The 16760-nt window shown below is 40.7% G+C and overlaps 3 protein-coding genes across 3 annotated transcripts; all 3 read right to left on the bottom strand.

Moving 5' to 3' along the window:
• Positions 1–1689: 1689 nt before the first annotated feature.
• On the bottom strand, positions 1690–6598 carry LOC111219484 (complement C1q subcomponent subunit C-like). Its single transcript, XM_022742171.1, has 7 exons — positions 6408–6598; positions 5398–5513; positions 5233–5295; positions 3958–4111; positions 3458–3598; positions 2543–2669; positions 1690–2426 (listed from the first exon to the last, which is right to left on the bottom strand). The coding sequence occupies exons 2-7, from the start codon at positions 5501–5503 to the stop codon at positions 2292–2294; spliced, it is 726 nt and encodes a 241-aa protein (XP_022597892.1). The 5' UTR covers positions 5504–5513; positions 6408–6598; the 3' UTR covers positions 1690–2291.
• Positions 6599–8632: 2034 nt separating this feature from the next.
• Positions 8633–13275, bottom strand: LOC111219517 (complement C1q subcomponent subunit C-like). Its single transcript, XM_022742215.1, has 7 exons — positions 13180–13275; positions 11891–12074; positions 11108–11284; positions 10388–10464; positions 9816–9935; positions 9560–9640; positions 8633–9065 (listed from the first exon to the last, which is right to left on the bottom strand). The coding sequence occupies exons 2-7, from the start codon at positions 12051–12053 to the stop codon at positions 8925–8927; spliced, it is 759 nt and encodes a 252-aa protein (XP_022597936.1). The 5' UTR covers positions 12054–12074; positions 13180–13275; the 3' UTR covers positions 8633–8924.
• A 1148-nt stretch (positions 13276–14423) lies between these two features.
• Positions 14424–16402, bottom strand: LOC111219514 (nuclear factor 7, ovary-like). Its single transcript, XM_022742211.1, has one exon. The coding sequence runs from the start codon at positions 16145–16147 to the stop codon at positions 14744–14746; it is 1404 nt and encodes a 467-aa protein (XP_022597932.1). The 5' UTR covers positions 16148–16402; the 3' UTR covers positions 14424–14743.
• Positions 16403–16760: the final 358 nt, after the last annotated feature.

Below are 16760 nucleotides of genomic sequence, written 5' to 3'. Positions count from 1 at the left end.
AAGAACGTTAACGCTAAATTAATTGGATAGCTTAAATAAAAGTATCAATACCACAATGTAATGTAAAAATACTCCATTGCAAGTACTTTTACTTTTTTCAAATTACAATTTTATCGACTGAATATGCTTAAAGTATCAGAAGTAAAAGTCGTCATATTATTATGTAGTTTATATTTTTAGCCTGTTAATACTGATGCATCATCAGCATATAAGCAGCATTTTAGCAATTTCCTGCAGCAGTTTCACCTCTGAGAGTTTGATGACTTTTCCTGTAGATCTGTTTTCTTATTGTATTTATCTGACAAAACAACTTTCTTATCAGTGGAAGTGAAACAGTTTAACAAGAAGTCAGGAAAACTCCACCTGAGGAAGAATTGATGATGAAGCATCATTGAATGTATATGATTAAAAAAAAATCTTTCCTCCAAATTTACATTTTGTTCTGTTTTTCCTCTGAACTTCCTCTTTGTTGGTGCCTGAGACACAAACTCTTTTCCTGGCAGTGTGTTTCTGAAGTTCTTAACCTCAGTCGGGACGTCAGTATCTGTTCCACAAAATGTTTAATTTCCTCAACAATATCTATAAGCAAAGAGCTGATGTGTATTTTTAATAATTACATCCTGTGAAATATGCCAGTTTGTAATTTTCTGATCCTCTTTTCATTTTTTTTCATTCTAACCCTGTTTTTGTGTCATGTCATCCCAAACTCTATGTTTATTACTATTTATGATCTATATTTTTCAGCAATAGACATTAAATTAATTTACACTTAGTAATTATTAACTATAAACTTGTTTTCATTGTTAGTGGAGGAATCTTGATTCTAGTTGCCTTCACCTGCACAAGGTATTCTTTGGGAAACCTGTAACTCCAAATAATAATACAACCCCGTCTCCAAGAAATTATGTTTTTATACAAATTTAACTGCAAAAGCAAACATGTTCTGTAAGAAGTGTATTTTTGAATGGGTGAATGGAGGTGTGTTTGGGAGCATGGCGGCTGTACAAACCACAATAGTTACACCAGAGACGAGGCATCACATCCACAGTCCTGTCTGTGGTTTAGACCACAAAAACACTGTGGTTGAGAAACCAGACCGCAATCATTTGGTTAATCATTAACATTAACCAAGTGCTCTGAATGTACATTTATGAAAAAGTTGCAGGTAGCAACTTCAACCTGACATGTATTTACCAAACCTGAAAACACAGAGATATAAATTCGGTCAGAGACACATACGTCTCCATTTAGAGACCTAATCCCCCGTTCACCACATGAACATTAGATCCTCAATAAGAATACTGAGAACTTAGCATGTAATGAGGCATAAACAGGTTGGTGTGGTGGAGGAACAGTAGAAGTGGACAGCGTTGGCACGAGTGTATCCACAGAGTAATAATGAGAAGTGTGGGGTTATAGAGGGCTAAAGTCATCAGGTCATATCTAGAGGCGAGCGTCTGTTCAGGTAGTTTCTTAAGAAATTGAAAATTAACCAAGAGTCACTTTGTGAACACAGAAAAAGAAAATGTACCAGTGCTGCAGGTTCACTCTCTGTTAAAGTCTCGTTTTCAACTCTCTCGTTGTTTTCATCTGTGGCTATTCACATTGACATTGACATTATTAAAATAAACTAAGTCTGTTCATTAAGAAATACTTAGAAAATGAGACATTACATACAAACACAAAGGATTCAGGTTTTTATCAGCTCTTTATTTGGGTTTATTGGGTTTTCATGGTTCAAATAATGTGTTCGCCTTCAGACGGAGGAGATACAATCAACACGTGAATCAGATCGGATATATGATGCATGATACATTCAACTGTAAAATGCAAAGATTCAATGAAGATGAGAAAGATGGAAAAAAGTCAGCCCTGTGCATTAAGTGATGAATCTGTTTTAAGGTGATAAACAAACACAGAACCCCAATCACCAGTGGAGACAAATCCCTTCTTTCTGAAAAGTGACCAAAGTGTATTGTAATATAAACACACACATTAAAATAAACTCTGGGTCTGAAATTTATTTTTTTTCCCACTGTACCTATATTTAAGTAGCAGTAAGTATTTTGGTGCCTGATTCCTGCAACAAAATTACGCTGCAGATCACAAGCTCTACTGAAAAGTGTTTTTGTGGTAAATGAAAAGTGAAACTGAGAAGTAACGAGTATGTATTTTTTGAAAAGGTGAAAGAGTCAGTAGGAAGGAGGAAGGGAGGACTTTATTGTGCCTGCAGTTTCAGTCTTGAAGTGTTGCTGGAAAGACGTTTCGTAAAAAGCGAAGGGGGTTTTGGGTCAGTGAGGGTGCAGCAGGAAGCCGGAGAAGATGCTGTAACCGCTCGGTTTTCCTCTCATCCCTCTGTAGTCTTTGGTCTCCAGCCAAACCTCCTGATCCCTTGACAAGTAGACCGCCAGGCCGCCCGAGGTCACCTGGAACGGATTTAATAACACGATGCAGTTAAACACCAGAGATGGCTCATTTATCTTTTTTGGGAGGAAGAATAATGTGATAAAAATGAATGTGTAATACTGTTTCATGCTCGTACCTGTCTCCTCCCGCGGCGATGATCGCAGAAGGATGTCAGCAGTGTGTTGTCCAGCTTCAGCAGCACACACAGTCGGTCCTCCAAAGAGGCGTGGAACACAAAGTAATAGATTCCCGGGACCCGACACCTACAACACACACACTTCTGTGAGTGGATTTGTTGGATAATTATTAGCCATGCTAGCTAATAGCATGTCTCCATGGATAGTAACGTCAGTCTTTTGGTGAGTCCACCACTTTGGTCCAGATTCCTGGTCCCAGGAGGAACCACCATGAGCGGCACCATGAGTTTAACATTTTTGGTTTTGAGTGAAGTGTTTTAAAAACTGTAGAACGACTTGTCATGATATTTTGGACAGACATTCATGTCCCCTTCAGGATGAACTGTAATAACTTTGGAGATGGTATGAGGCGCCTGAGGAAGACATGTAGTTGGTAGAAATGTTGCTAATTGAACCTGTCCCACTGAGGTTTGTGGACGTGCACACAACTACTCTGAATTAATAACTTTGGTGATCTGTTGACTTTTTCTCCTTTGATTTGTGACCAAATATCTCCAAAACGAATGACACTCCCATCGGCCTCCGCTCTACTTTGTGTTTAATGCAATTGTTAACCTGCTAACATGCTAATCTAAGATGAAAACATGGTAAACATTAGCTGGATATGACTGTGTTAGAGAGCGTATGAGAATGCTGATGTTAGCATTAGCGCAAAGCATCTAAATGCAGCCTCACAGAGCTGCTAGCTCAGCTGTCTAATCCAAATTAATCCTAATAATCTAAAATCATTTACTGATATAAAAATAACAAATATCCACAGTCCAAAGTTTTTTATTTGATGATACAAACTTGTCATAAAAACTACTGTCATCACTTTCCGTATAATATGACCAGAAAGTCGATGGTGTTCTCACCTGAAGCGTCCTGTGTCGGTGTTGTAGTCGTCGTTGATGTTGGTGATGACTGTGGTGAACCGAATGACGCTGGCTTTGTCTGGGTATTCATTGGTTCCTCTGGCCACGCTGAAGGCGGCTTTCTCCATGGCTCCAGTAGACCTGCAGCCACAGATACAACATGGAGTGAGGCCCAGAGCTGGATTAACCTGTAAACTGCCGGCCCTGATTAAACCCCTGTTGTTCCCTGTTGCTCCCTGATTTAGTTTAATGAAATGATAACATAATTTAAGAATATGCACCATGTGATCAAGACATTCACTGGGCATTTGGGCCCTCTACAAGACAAGGTCTTAAGATCAGGCAAAAAAAGCAGGAATTGTCTTTTCCGTTTCATACAGTTAACATCATTCAGTTTATTAAACGTGTTTCCACACAGTGAATCTGGGGCAGATGGCCCCCTTGAGGGTCTGGGGTTGGGGCCACACTCAGTCATTTGAGTGTGATGTCTTATTACATACCCGGGTTCTCCTGGTTCTCCTGGAGGTCCGGCAAGCCCCAGTTTCCCTGGTTGCCCTGGTTCCCCGCTCTGACCTCGTTTACCATCAAATCCCATCAGCCCCGGCTCCCCCTTCTCTCCCTTCTGTGGGCCGAGGCCGCCTTGCCACTCCACTCCTGCAGACATCAACAACAGGCCGGTCATTATATGTAATAACCAGCCACACCGACCTGCTGTCTGACAGATTAAAGGAATAGTTCAACATTTTGGGAAATATGTGTTTTCTTTCTGACGGATGAGTTAGATGAGAAGATCAAGGTCAGTCTCATGTGTGTGTGTTAAATATGGAGCAGGAGTCAGGTCACATTAGCACAAGACAAGAAGCATCAGGAAACAGGTAACTCTGTCCAAAGATCAGAAATACACGTACCAACCAGAAGCTACCAAAGCTCAGCAGTTAACTCGTTCATTTGTTTTGTATCTCAGTTGTTTAACCTAACCCTGTCCACTGACGCGAAATGGAAGAGCGAGAGTTTGCTGAAGGAAAAGTCAAAAACAAATCAGAATTTACAGTTTAATCAGATTTTGTGATTCGATATCAGCTGAATTAATCTCCTGCTGAACGGAAATCATTCTGTTTTTTAAGCTAATAGCACATGTTTTTATGCTACTAATTTGCCAGTTGGCATCGTTAGCATACTTCTCAGCATGCGCGTTATTAGCATTAACTCTCAGAGACAGCTTCCTTCTTCTAGTTTCTGTATTAAAAGTCACTTATTTTGTGTTTTTTTTTTCATGCAAATATGGATTAATGCACAAAGATAAAAACCAGTTTATATTTAGTTAGTTAAATAGTTTTTATTTTACTTGTCATGAACATGTCATGAACTCTCAGAATTGTTCTGTATTGCACCTTCATAGATTCTCTAAAAACTGCAGACTGGGTCCACGGTGCCAATATCTGAGTGTGGTTTTTTATGATTATATTTTTTTTTTATGATGCTGTGAGTCATAAACAACATGGTGATGTTTCTGTATGTTGCAATGAAGCTGTTGCTTGTTGTGTTTGCAGGTAAAACAGGAACAAATGTACCTTGGCATGAATAAAATGATTTCAGCAGCGTGATTTAATTCAGTGAAATGTTTTTAAGGATAAGGGTCTAAAAGGTTTGTGGGTGACTTATTCAAAAGATCTACTGTTGCTTTCAAGGCATTCATGTTTTCTTCCTTTCTGTATTTGTGCACAGACTTTAGGGGAGTCAGTGTCGCTGCTCCTAAACCAACTCTGTGGACGTACCTGGGTCGCCTTTCTCTCCTTTCTCTCCGTCACGACCGTCTCTGCCGGGCAGACCGGGCATACCTGAGGATGGAAACGAAGATAAACAAACACAAACATTAAAAAAAATATATACACACACCGACACTGACACACTGACAACAGTACATGCATGAATGCACATACCTGGTATCCCGGGCATCCCTGTTGCTGGGCAGGACTCCATGGAGGCGAGCAGGGGCGCAGCCAATGAGATCAAGGCTCCAATCACGAGAAAAAAATGATGGAGCATGATGGGGAACCTGACAGAGAGGAGAGGAGATGAGGAGAGATAAGGTTAGAGGAGTTGGGAGGAGAATAAGGAAAGGAAGAAAGGATAGAAGTAAAGGAGCAAAGTAAGAGATGTAAGGAAACGAGAAGAGGAAAAGAGAAGAGGGAAGATGGGATGAGAGGGAGAGGAGATGAGGAGAAAAAGAAAATTAAGACAGGAGAGGATGAAAGGAAATAAGAAACATAAAAATGAGGAGAGGTGAAGAAAAGATAGGAGAGGAGGAAAGAGGAGAGATTAGGAGAAAAGAGGAGATTAGGGAAGAGGAAAATGGGTGGACAAAGGAAAGAGAGAAGACAAGGAAAGAGGAGAGGAGGATGAGACAGGAGGAAAGAGGAGAGGAAAAGATGGGTGAAGAGGGGTGATGATTGAAAGACAAAAAGAGAAGAGAGGAGGATATGGAAGGAGAGGTTAAGGATGGGACAGAGAGGGTAGAAGGAGAGGAGACAAGGAAAGAACAGAGGGGAGAAAAAAGGAGGAAAGATGAGAGGAGGAGGAGGAGAGCAAAGGCGAGGAGGTGAGGGAAGAGGAAAGGAGAGTAGAGGGCAAAGAGGAAAGAGGAGAAGAGCGAAAGTGTGAAGAGGAAGATGGAGGAAGTGAAGAAGAGGAGACAAAGAGGAGGTGAAGAAGAGAAGCAACATCTGAACAACTCAATCATCTGCTGACAGTAATGAACTTATTCTTCATGATAACAAACAAACTGTGAGCAACGATCCAACAGCTCAAATATCAACGTCCTCTTTACACAAAAACACACAATCATGATGATGAAGGAGAAACAGGAGATCGAATTTTTAACAAAAGCAGATTCTTTCATTTGTTAAAACTTCATCAACACACAGATGTAAAAGATGAATAAAAAACTCACCTGAGAGAACAGACAGGAAAATAAAACCCACCACGTCCAGTTCAACACAAACTGAAGTGAAGCTCTGAGTCCTGCAGCCGCCCGAGGAGGAACACAAAACCAAAGATTCAGCAGCTTTTACTTCGGAAATTATTCTCTGAGCTTTCTGATTGTAGTTCTGCAATTTAGGGAAGTTATTGAGAGATGGAAGAAGAGAGAGAGACAGAGAGAGAGAATAAAGTACCTCCTCTATCGTTCATCAGCCTTTTGTGGCTCCATATGTTCTAAGATATTCATAACTGAGACACAAAACGAGGCTAAAGTTCGGAGCATGGTCACAAGTATGCGGACACTCAAACATTTAATTCGTATGTGAGAATTCAACATGTGCTGTAACAGCCTCCACTGCTCTGGCTTTGGATCCTAGCTGCAGGGATTTTCTCCCATTCAGCCGCAACAGCATCAGTGAGGTTCAACACTGATTCTGGTTCACAGTTCACAGTCGGCGTCTCAGGTCATCCCAGAGGTGTTGGGTGGGGTCGAGCTCCAGGGTTTTGTGCAGTTCAGTCTTTTCACAGCAAACTGGGAAAAACATTTCTTAGGGACCTGGGTTTGTGCGCAGGGGCATGAAACAGGAAAGAAGAACTTTCCCAAACTGCTGCCACAAAGTTTGTGCCTCTCACATGTTTTATCAAACATTTGAGTCACAGAGACAACCACTGGTTTGTCTGCAAGATCCCAGAAGGTCGTTCAAAAACACTGAAAAGATTTCATCCACTGAATGATGAACAGATTTCTACTCGTTTCCCAAGCTGTGAAAACAAAGATGGCAGCCCACCAGCTACCTGGAGAGGACACACAGTTGCAGCATGGTAGACATAGGCAGTAGATAAAATATTTTTCATCTGGATCATTGGAAAACTGATGGTAACCTCTGCGACATGGATGTATGCTAACATATACTAAAATATCGTTACGTGTTGGAGCATTAAGATTTCTCTTCACTGGAAGAAAGGGACCAAAACCAGCTGAAAACAGCTGGACACCAAGAGTACACTTGGACAGGGGTGTTAGACACATAGTGGACATTTACTCATGTAGGGCACTTTAAGAATAAGGCTGTGGCCTTTTCATGGGATCGGTGGACAATAACAAAAATGTAGAATATCATCAGTTGTATCCTTTAAGTCCTGATGAACATGTTCAATGTATTTCCTGTCTAATAAAACGAAAACATTTGTAAATCTTTTTTACAGCCAACCATCGCCACTATTGTTCCCTACGATTGTCAGAAATGTTACTGTTGTAGAAGAAGAGATACAAACAGTTTCTTCTCCGAGTGTTCAGGACCTTTAACCCTGTTCTTCTGAGAAGCAGTTTCAGCAAGTTAACCAAACTTAAAAAAGAAAAGACACACACACACACACACACTGATGTTAGGAAGGCGTCAACTGAGGCCGTTCCAGAGTGACAAAAGACGAGGGATTACCTAAAAGAAGAAGTGTTTAAAACCAGAAATGTTTCACTTCTACAACTTTCAGAGGGTCACATGAAACTTTTTTATGCGATATAAATCAAAAGAAACAGATTTCATTCAGCCTAATGGAGGTCTGCAATGTTTACAATAAAATCAACATTTGGCTAAATTCTGATAGCTGGTGTTTACAGTTGTTACGGACGTCGACGACATTTGGACAAGATGGAAATCAGTGTCATCTCTGTTGGTTCAGTACAGAGCGAAGTCCAGCACGTTTAGCCTAGCTTAGCATAAAGACTGGAAGCGGAACAGGAAATTTCCCAAATTTCCATCTTCCCCTCTGTACGACGTTCAATGCAGTGAGGTCAAACAGATCTGCTTTTTATGTTTGTATGTTTATATATTGAAGTTTTCTCTGTGGATGTCGGAAGATCTTGATCTATTTATGCGCTTAGAGACGTCCCTGTTTGTACCTGTGTTCGCAGAGACAGGAAAATTACCAAGGAGTTTGTTGTCGTCTTTGTCTATTTGTCAAAATCAGAACACTTAAGCAAGTTTGGTAGAAAGTCAGGAATAAACCATCCATGATTTTAAAAAAGGATTTTTTAATATTACATGACGTTTTTGAACATCTTCACTTCCTGATGAACTGCTGCACTTTGGCGGTTATTGAAAGAAAACTCTGGCATGTGATTTTAATTCATGATGTTCGTGATTGTCTCTAAAAGCTGTGTAATGAAATTATGCGAGTCATCGTACCAAACAAACCAACAGTCAATAATAAACTTTAATGTTGTTTCAGTAGCATTCACACACAACGTCAAACTTGAGAGGGTTTACATGCATCAATATGAAGGAAACAAATCAGTTGAAGTTACCTGTGAGTTTACAGGCAAAGGAAACATGAGTAATAGTTTCACAAACATTACTGTAATGGTAAATTGTCCTTCTAAAAACAACTTTGAGAAATGTGATCTGGAATCAGAGGATTTTTAGAAGCTGAATTCATGAAGCGCTGCTGGTTTTCTGCACCGACTCCAGCTCTACAACTGAACTGGATTTTAGAAAAGCAGGAAGCCGTTGAAGATGATCAGTTTGTCTCGTGTGTCTCGTTGATCAGTATCTTGCTGCTGGTCCTTAAAGGACTCGAGCCAAACCCTCTGTCCGGCTGACAGCTGTAAAACCACGCCACCTGACAGCACCTGAAACACAACACAGCCGATCACGTCACGTCTTCATGACAACACTCAGCTGTCACTATACATACATGACATGGCCTCGTGGCTTTATATCGTGAATACAGCACAGGTGTCAATGGGCCAATGTGTTGCTTTAACTGCCACTGCAGAGGAATAGATCTCATTCATCTACAACTGATGAGGCTTCCTGGTGAGCAATATAAGTGGTGTTTGAAAACTCACCTGTATTAACATCATATCAAGGTAAGGATCTGATCACAGTCGCTGTTTGTCGATGAAATATGTGTCTCACAATCAGGATAAGTTAGATAAAGGTTTAAAAGTGTAAGGTGAGACTTGCAGATAAAAACAGAATCACGACGGTAAGAACTGAGGCTAAGCTGAGAGAGAAACCGAAACACAGTCCAGTGGACTTCCTCTTTTCAGAATAATTTATCAAAGAGTTTCCCTCCTCTTCCTCCTCTCGAGCTCTGTGGTCCTGAAGCTCTGAAACTCACCTGGTCATTGTTCCTGTTGTAATCACAGAATCCCAGCATATTGAACAGAGCCTCACTGGCTATACGCAGACACATGTTGACCTACAAAACACAGAACAGCTGTAACGCAGCACGAAGACGGAGCTGTCAACTGTACTGAGCTGTAAAACACATCCTGATGTCTAACCTGTATGTTATGTCTTACAAAATGACAATATGGTCAGCGTCTCCTCTCATAGACAGAAGAGCAGCCATAGAACAGACAACAGTGTGTTACCTTGGCCATAGAGTGGAAGGAGAAGTAATAAACACCAGGTACTCTGCAGGTGAAGTAACCTGTGGCCGTGTTAAAGTCCCCAGGCTTGTTGACCACAGCCGGGCTGTCGTAGGTTACTGTCTGATACACACACACACACACACACACACACACACACACACACAAACACACACACATACACACAAACATACACAGTATAAGATCAACAATAAAGTGATACAACCTGAAAAATTGAAAAGAAAACAGGTGAACGACTGTGCTGCTGTGTATTTATATATTTTTCCAATTAAATTTATGTGATGAAAATAAACTCTGAACATTTTTAAAGGAACAATTTTGTTGGTAGTTCCTATGGAAACTGTTGACATTGAGGTCTGTGGATTATCCAGACTAAACAGGGACTATTTCTGGAAAGACAGTGGTATCTCAAAACCTGACCAGAAAAAAATAAAACTATCCAACGTTCAGACATTAAAGAAACGAACATTTTTAATTCATACAAACACTGCAGATTTTTAAACATGTAGAAACAAGCTGAGGGACAGAGAGGAGTGACGGACGACAAACTGAACCTGTGTGAAGCGAGGAAAACTGCTATCAGTCCTGATCACCGAGAAGGCTGAACGGGCCTGCTGAAGGGAGTGCTGCCCTATAGGCAGAAAGGACACACACACAAACACGACCACACACACACACACACACACACACACACACACACACACACACACAATACAAGTTGTACTCTCAGTGCCATTACAAGAGGTTATATGAGATACTTGATAGAACCCGCCTTCTTGATGTTTGACAACCAATCAACAGGACAAATGACAACCTATCCATAACGGTAACATAATTGTTTTATAATTGTTTTATATAATTACACACAATCTTTCAGGATATAAACAGTATCTGACTAAGAAGGTCTTTAAACTCAGTATGTGTTCATTGTGATGTAAGTTTTATTGGATGTATTAGAACAGCTGGATACGTGTGTCGTGCGTCCCACTGCACATGCACATTAGTAGTTAGTAGCTCTGGGAAAGTTTTACAAACATAAAACCTTCATGGTTGAAAAAAGTCATAATACAGAGAGTAATAATTTACCATATTTGCAGTTGGAAGAGTCCTGCTAACAGTCAAGTCTCTTTTATAATGGAGGTGATTTGTTGACACAGTTATCATCTGTCCTGTCAGCTATTTTGTTTTGTATTGAGCTGATATAAACTATATGTAATTACATATATACATTGTATGTGAGCATGAGGCTGTGGGGTCAGGAGTCATGTCATTACCATCGCCGAAGTTCTTCCCTTCAGCGCCGGGGCCGCCGGGTTGTCCCGGGAGACCCGCTGCTCCCAGATCTCCTTGATAACCTTTAGGACCCATGGCTCCTTGCAAGCCACGACTTCCCATCTCCCCCCTCAGCCTCAGTAAGACGCCCACGTCCACCGGATCATCGACCACCGCAGCTGGAGACAAACGAGACAAATGATTAGGGCGGGACGGTGTTTGATATTTTATGATCGTAGTGCTGATGTGAGATGTCGGATCCAAGGGGAGTCGTTTCCACAGGGAGAACATGAGAACATACCCCCTAATTTTTCAGTGTTACTACTATTTCCAGTTATGTGCCTCTCAAACATGGATGACTTTTCTGAATTAAAGGGGCTGTTTGACAGTGAAATGTATTGGATGTGAATGGTTTATAATAGATTATATATACACATGTAGAATTTAGGTGTCAGATAACAGTAACACAACTAACCGGTGTGATCTGGGAGGTGTTTAATGAAACTAACAGCAGCCTCGTGACTAATAAATATCAGAGGAGAAAACAGGACAACAACAACATTTATTCAACTTTTAATCAAATTTGTAAACAAATCAATCAATCGATCAATCAGCACCTATGTGAACTCTGTACAGCCTCATTCCCCATTAGGGAGAATGGGACACATGTTTGGGTTTATAATATATTGAAGAGTTTTGTCACAGTGTGATTAGACACAAGGACAAAGGAAGCAGCTGTTGTGTGTTTGCACATTATTATTATTATTATTATTATTATTTTTTACCTGGCTGTCCTTTCTCTCCCTTCACTCCATGCCATCCATCTCTGCCCGGGGTCCCTGCCACTCCTGGCTGGCCGTCTCTCCCACCGCAACTTGTGTCACATTGGCCGGTCGTCAGAAGCAAGGCCACGCCCACCAGAACCACCAGCCCATAATGACCTCCCATGGTCCAAAACACCTGAGTTAACTGTTAATGGTATTTAGAAGAAGAAGATGATGGTGATGATGATGATGAAGTATCTGTTCTTTACACTGAGGTCATGACCTCTGTGTTTTTTTCCTGGGGTTTTTAGAAACTAATCTACAATTAATAGCTAATTGAATTTTCCAGTATTTATAGACCCATTGTGTATAAATTAAAACAGCCTTAATCCAACAGAATTTAATTTCTGACCGTGTTTGGTTTTGAGATTTTGACACATCATTTAGACCTTGAAGAATTTACAGGAAAACATAATAAGCAGTTAACTGGACAGACGAAATACAAAAAATACAAACTGCAGTCAGGACGGGGTGATTTTAACTTCATATTCATACATTCCTGGCTACGCTCCTAATTTATACACAATAACATCTTTTAATCTATATGTAAATGTAAAAACAGTAAAATATGAAGCTACAGATTGCTGTTTTGTTGTATTGTGTAATGGCAGATGATGTTACACAATTTAACAATAAAGGAAACTAAATGTTAACAGTAGTAGATTATCTCCCTGCTGCAAGACTCAGGTCCCTGCAAGTTATTTTGTATAGAAATGAACCGAAGACAATGTCTGTGTGGAAGGAAGAAAATCAGCGTAAAAACAGATCAAGCCTTCACACAGAAAAACAATCTAAAGTATGTAAATAAAAGCACATCACTGTAAAGACTGGAAAAAATAGTTGGAAGAAAGACACAAAGTTAACAGCTTCTTCCATTACTGAGCACCATACACCATAAAGACCATGAAATCTAATCTGATTTAACTTGATTATTATACAGCTTTATTTCAATTTAAAATTCAAATAATTCCAGTGGTTTTTCCATTTATTTTTTTCTTTCAGACAACCATTAATTTCAGTTCATTTCTGTGAAAAACAACCTGCAGAAGTTTGAACCTTACTGCAGAAAGATCAGCCGTCACAGTGAACCTTTACTGTAGGTTATGTACGTTTTTATTTAAGTTGCTGTTGATTACTGTTCCAATGTTGACAGAGCAGCATAAACAAACACTGAACAAAAATATTGTCTTATTTCTATCATCATCAGTAATTCAGCACATTTGAATGTTGGGAGACGATATTTTACTCACCAGCCGAGTTTTCTGTCTCACCAGCGGAGAGTTGGAGCAATGAAAGGACGGGGTTTCCTCCTCTGGTGACCAGATCAAGACTTAGACTGAAAAAAGACTCACTGACTTATTCACACACACACACACACACACACACACACACAAAAACACACACACACACGCAAACAAAATTGGTGAGGAAATGAAACTTGTGATCTGACAGAAAGATTGAGAAGTTTCCAGTTTATCATAAAGATATTTTGGACTTGTCAAGTTAGACAGTTTTGAAGAAAAAGATCACAAAAAGATCAAAACATTGCTCATAATATCTGGTTTATTTAACAAGGTTGTGGAAAGATTCATGAGAGAGGAAACAGTTGTTAGAGACAGCAGCGAGGATATTGTCAGTTATTTGACTTTGATGTTCCTGTCCACTGAAGTCTTTCAAAATTATTTTTCTTTTTGGGTCAGACACCTCGCTGAATTTTCCCTGTAAAATAAGTTTGTAAATGGTGAAGTCTTTCATTAGCAGAGCATTGCACTGTGAGACTGTCAGCACAAAGTGCTGTACAGGCCACATGAGATGGACACTGCATTTTTCATCCACTCGCACCGTGTTGTGGATAAATTTACACTCTCAAATAAAATGGCGGCCAGTATACGTAGTGCACTATAGAGTAAAAAAGGGAGTAATTTCAGACACAAACTTTATCTTAATCAATCGAGAATTTATCACAATCTTGTCTTACTTAAGATAGTCAAGAGCTACGCAGCTTTGTGAAACGTTTATCTGAAGTTTGACCATCAGTCAGATCTAAGTCACAGTCTCTCCTTGTGAACCTGGCAGGACTTCATCAGGGTTAACTAAGAACATCTTACCCCCCAGGCCAGAGCCAGAGACAGCAAGAACAAAACTGTGAATTTTAACATGTGACCTAAAGTGTGAAAATGTGAATTTCAGACACACAGAACACTGGGGCATCTGACTGTGATTCAAATCCTTTACTTCAGTAAAAGAAGCACCACCACAGCGGGGAAAAAATCCATTATAAGTAACAGGCAGCTAAAAACAGTAAAAATGCTCCCAAGTATCCAACGGGAAAGTGACAGAGAGTTTAGATTACTCTCACTGCCATTTTAATGTTTTTAGATTGGATGACGAAGGAAAGGAGGGAAATAGATAAAGAACATGGTGAAGAAAGAAAATAAATATGAAACAAATAAAGTAAAACCACAAACTGACCTCGAGGTTTCTACACTTCAGGGTTTTCAGGCTGAACAAATCACAGTCTGGGGCGCCATCTAGTGGTCATATGATGCAACGACAGTGGGCAGATACTGTACAATACAGTGTATGTATGCAATCAAAAGATGCAACAACCAATGGAACTGTCTACAGCAGGCAAAAAATATTTAAGATATATATTTATATATTTAATATTTAACATTTTAAGGATACATAGGAAGTCAGCTTTAAGTGCAATTTTTTTTTTGGATTTCAGGACCACACAGAGAACTGGTGTTATCTAAATTTGGCAGTAGTACTTTTAAATACGAGACATCACCTCTGTGCTTATCCTCACAATCATCTCTCACTGATCCATTCTCTGGTTACAAGGATCTTGCCTTGTGACATCTTCAGGGGGAGTTCATTCAAAGTGCCTATGCATGGAAACAGTCTGTCTGTGAAAGTGTGTGTGAAGGTGTGAATGTGTGTGTTAGCGTCAGGATCAAAGAAAGACAGTTTTCCTCTGTTCCAGTCCAGATGAACTCTGATCCTCTGGAGCTTCTTCTTCACTCGGAGAACACCGGGTGGATATCCTAACAGGCGTGTGCTGTATTTACCACTGAAGAACTCTATTTGCCAGAATCCAGACTTTGTTCGTCCCTTTTTCTGGACAGACTCCGTAGCCATGCCAACAAACCAGGCTGTATTGTCTCCAACCTCAACGTCCCAGCTGTGAATCCCTGAGTTAAAGCCCTCCCAGCCCCGGACAGAGCGGTGATAGTCGATCCTCTCTGGGTTTTCAGGAAGCTTCTGTCTCTCTCCATGACTCACGCTGGTCAGATCTTCAGACAGGATGAATTCTGGATGAGCAGTGTTTGGATCCAGAATCACAGGACTGTAGGAGACCTTCTCTTTCATCGTGTTCCAGATGTTGAAGGTCAGGTTGCCCAGGTATTCAGCCACATCTATCAGAGCTCCTGAGTCCAGCTGTGGATCATCCAGCAGGGGGCGCTGCTGGACTCTTTCCACTGTAACCTTGTAGTTCTTCAGGGATGAGACGTCTTCAGCTCTCAGCTCGTCCTCTGTGGCTCTGACTGTGTGTGACAGAGCTGCTATCTCTCTGCTCAGAGCCTCCATCTTCTCCTTCATCATCCGACTCTTCTGCTCCTCTTCCTCCCTCAGAGCAGTGATCCTGGCCTCCTCTTCCTCCTCTAGAAACTGGTGAAGGTTCTTAAATTGCTCCTTAATCTCCCTCTCTGTGTGTTGGGCCTGGACCTTAATGTGTTTTGCTGTTTCATCAAAGTTTCCTTTAACTCGTTCAAACAGCTTCAGTTTCTCCTGTAGAGGCCTGAGACATTTCTGAAGCTCCTTTTTGTGATCCTGTGCAAATTCATGGATGGGTCTGAATCTGTGGTTGTTGTGTGTTTTTGAATCTCTGCAGACGAGACAAACTGGCTGCTGATGGTCCAGACAGAAGAGTTTGAGTTTCTCAGAGTGCAGACTGCAGACAGACTCAGATCCTGCTCTCTGCTCTCTCTCCAGTAAGAAAGTCTCACACAGGTTTTTTAAAGCCAAGTTACGAGGTGGTTCACTCCTTGATGATCTCCTCTTACAAACTGGACATTCCTGTATAGGTTTCCCTCTCCACCAGCTCTGCAGACAGTCTCTGCAGAAGCTGTGGCTGCACGACAGGACAACAGGATCTTTAAAAATGTCTTGGCAGACTGGACAGGAGAGATCCTCCTGTGATCGGAAAGACATTTTCTCTTGCAGTGAGGCTGAAAACACACAGACCAGACAGAGCCCTAAACAGGAAGCCAGTCCACTCCCTAGAAAGTTCCCTGAAAGTTATAATCACTCTGAGCAGTTTCACTTCCTTCTTTAAATTCACAGTCTGTGTGTGCAGTCATCAGCAGGATAACGCTGTTAAATGTTGCTCCCAGTATTTTGTGTTGTATCTTTCCTCTCAGGGGAAGTTGTGGATCTGGTCTGGAAGAGATTCTTATTGTCTGTCTCTCAAAGTCTGTCGTGGAGGAACAAGTCTATTTCCTGGTTAGTCTCAGGTGAGTTGGAGGTGGAGCTTTGTCTGGCAATCTCTGTCAGACGTTGAGCAGTTATGTAACAAACAAGGCCTGAATTTCCTTCCCCAGCACCGTCAATGTGGGTTTTTATTCTTCAAGAGCAGCAGTAAGACACCAGCCCTAACTCTTTGTTATGTTATCAACTAGAAAATGAAAAAGAAAATTACATAGCAGATTCCTGTTTAGAAAATTAAAAACATAAATGTTTAGAAGGTTACCTTGGAGACTTGTAGTTATAAGTGAGTAAAGTCGCTGTATAAATCTTTGTCTGTGGCCGTGGCTAATTTGAGCTT

Source organism: Seriola dumerili, unplaced genomic scaffold (genome assembly GCF_002260705.1).
Source record: "Seriola dumerili isolate Sdu_G_001 unplaced genomic scaffold, Sdu_1.0 BDQW01000066.1, whole genome shotgun sequence".
In the NCBI taxonomy this organism is placed as follows: Eukaryota; Metazoa; Chordata; class Actinopteri; order Carangiformes; family Carangidae; genus Seriola; species Seriola dumerili.
Note: the sequence above shows the minus strand (reverse complement) of the source record. Positions and strands in the feature narration are given on the sequence as shown.

Coding starts and splice junctions, on each gene's coding strand:
- LOC111219517 (XM_022742215.1), bottom strand. CDS start 12,053: ATGGGAGGTCATTATGGGCTGGTGGTTCTGGTGGGCGTGGCCTTGCTT. Junction 10,465..11,107: donor AGGGAAGAACTTCGGCGATG/GTAATGACATGA, acceptor TTCTGCCTATAG/GGCAGCACTCCCTTCAGCAG. Junction 9,936..10,387: donor GTTTTCCTCGCTTCACACAG/GTTCAGTTTGTC, acceptor TGTGTGTATCAG/ACAGTAACCTACGACAGCCC.
- LOC111219514 (XM_022742211.1), bottom strand. CDS start 16,147: ATGTCTTTCCGATCACAGGAGGATCTCTCCTGTCCAGTCTGCCAAGAC.
- LOC111219484 (XM_022742171.1), bottom strand. CDS start 5,503: ATGCTCCATCATTTTTTTCTCGTGATTGGAGCCTTGATCTCATTGGCT. Junction 4,112..5,232: donor AGGAGAGAAAGGCGACCCAG/GTACGTCCACAG, acceptor TGATGTCTGCAG/GAGTGGAGTGGCAAGGCGGC. Junction 3,599..3,957: donor GGAGAACCAGGAGAACCCGG/GTATGTAATAAG, acceptor CTGTGGCTGCAG/GTCTACTGGAGCCATGGAGA.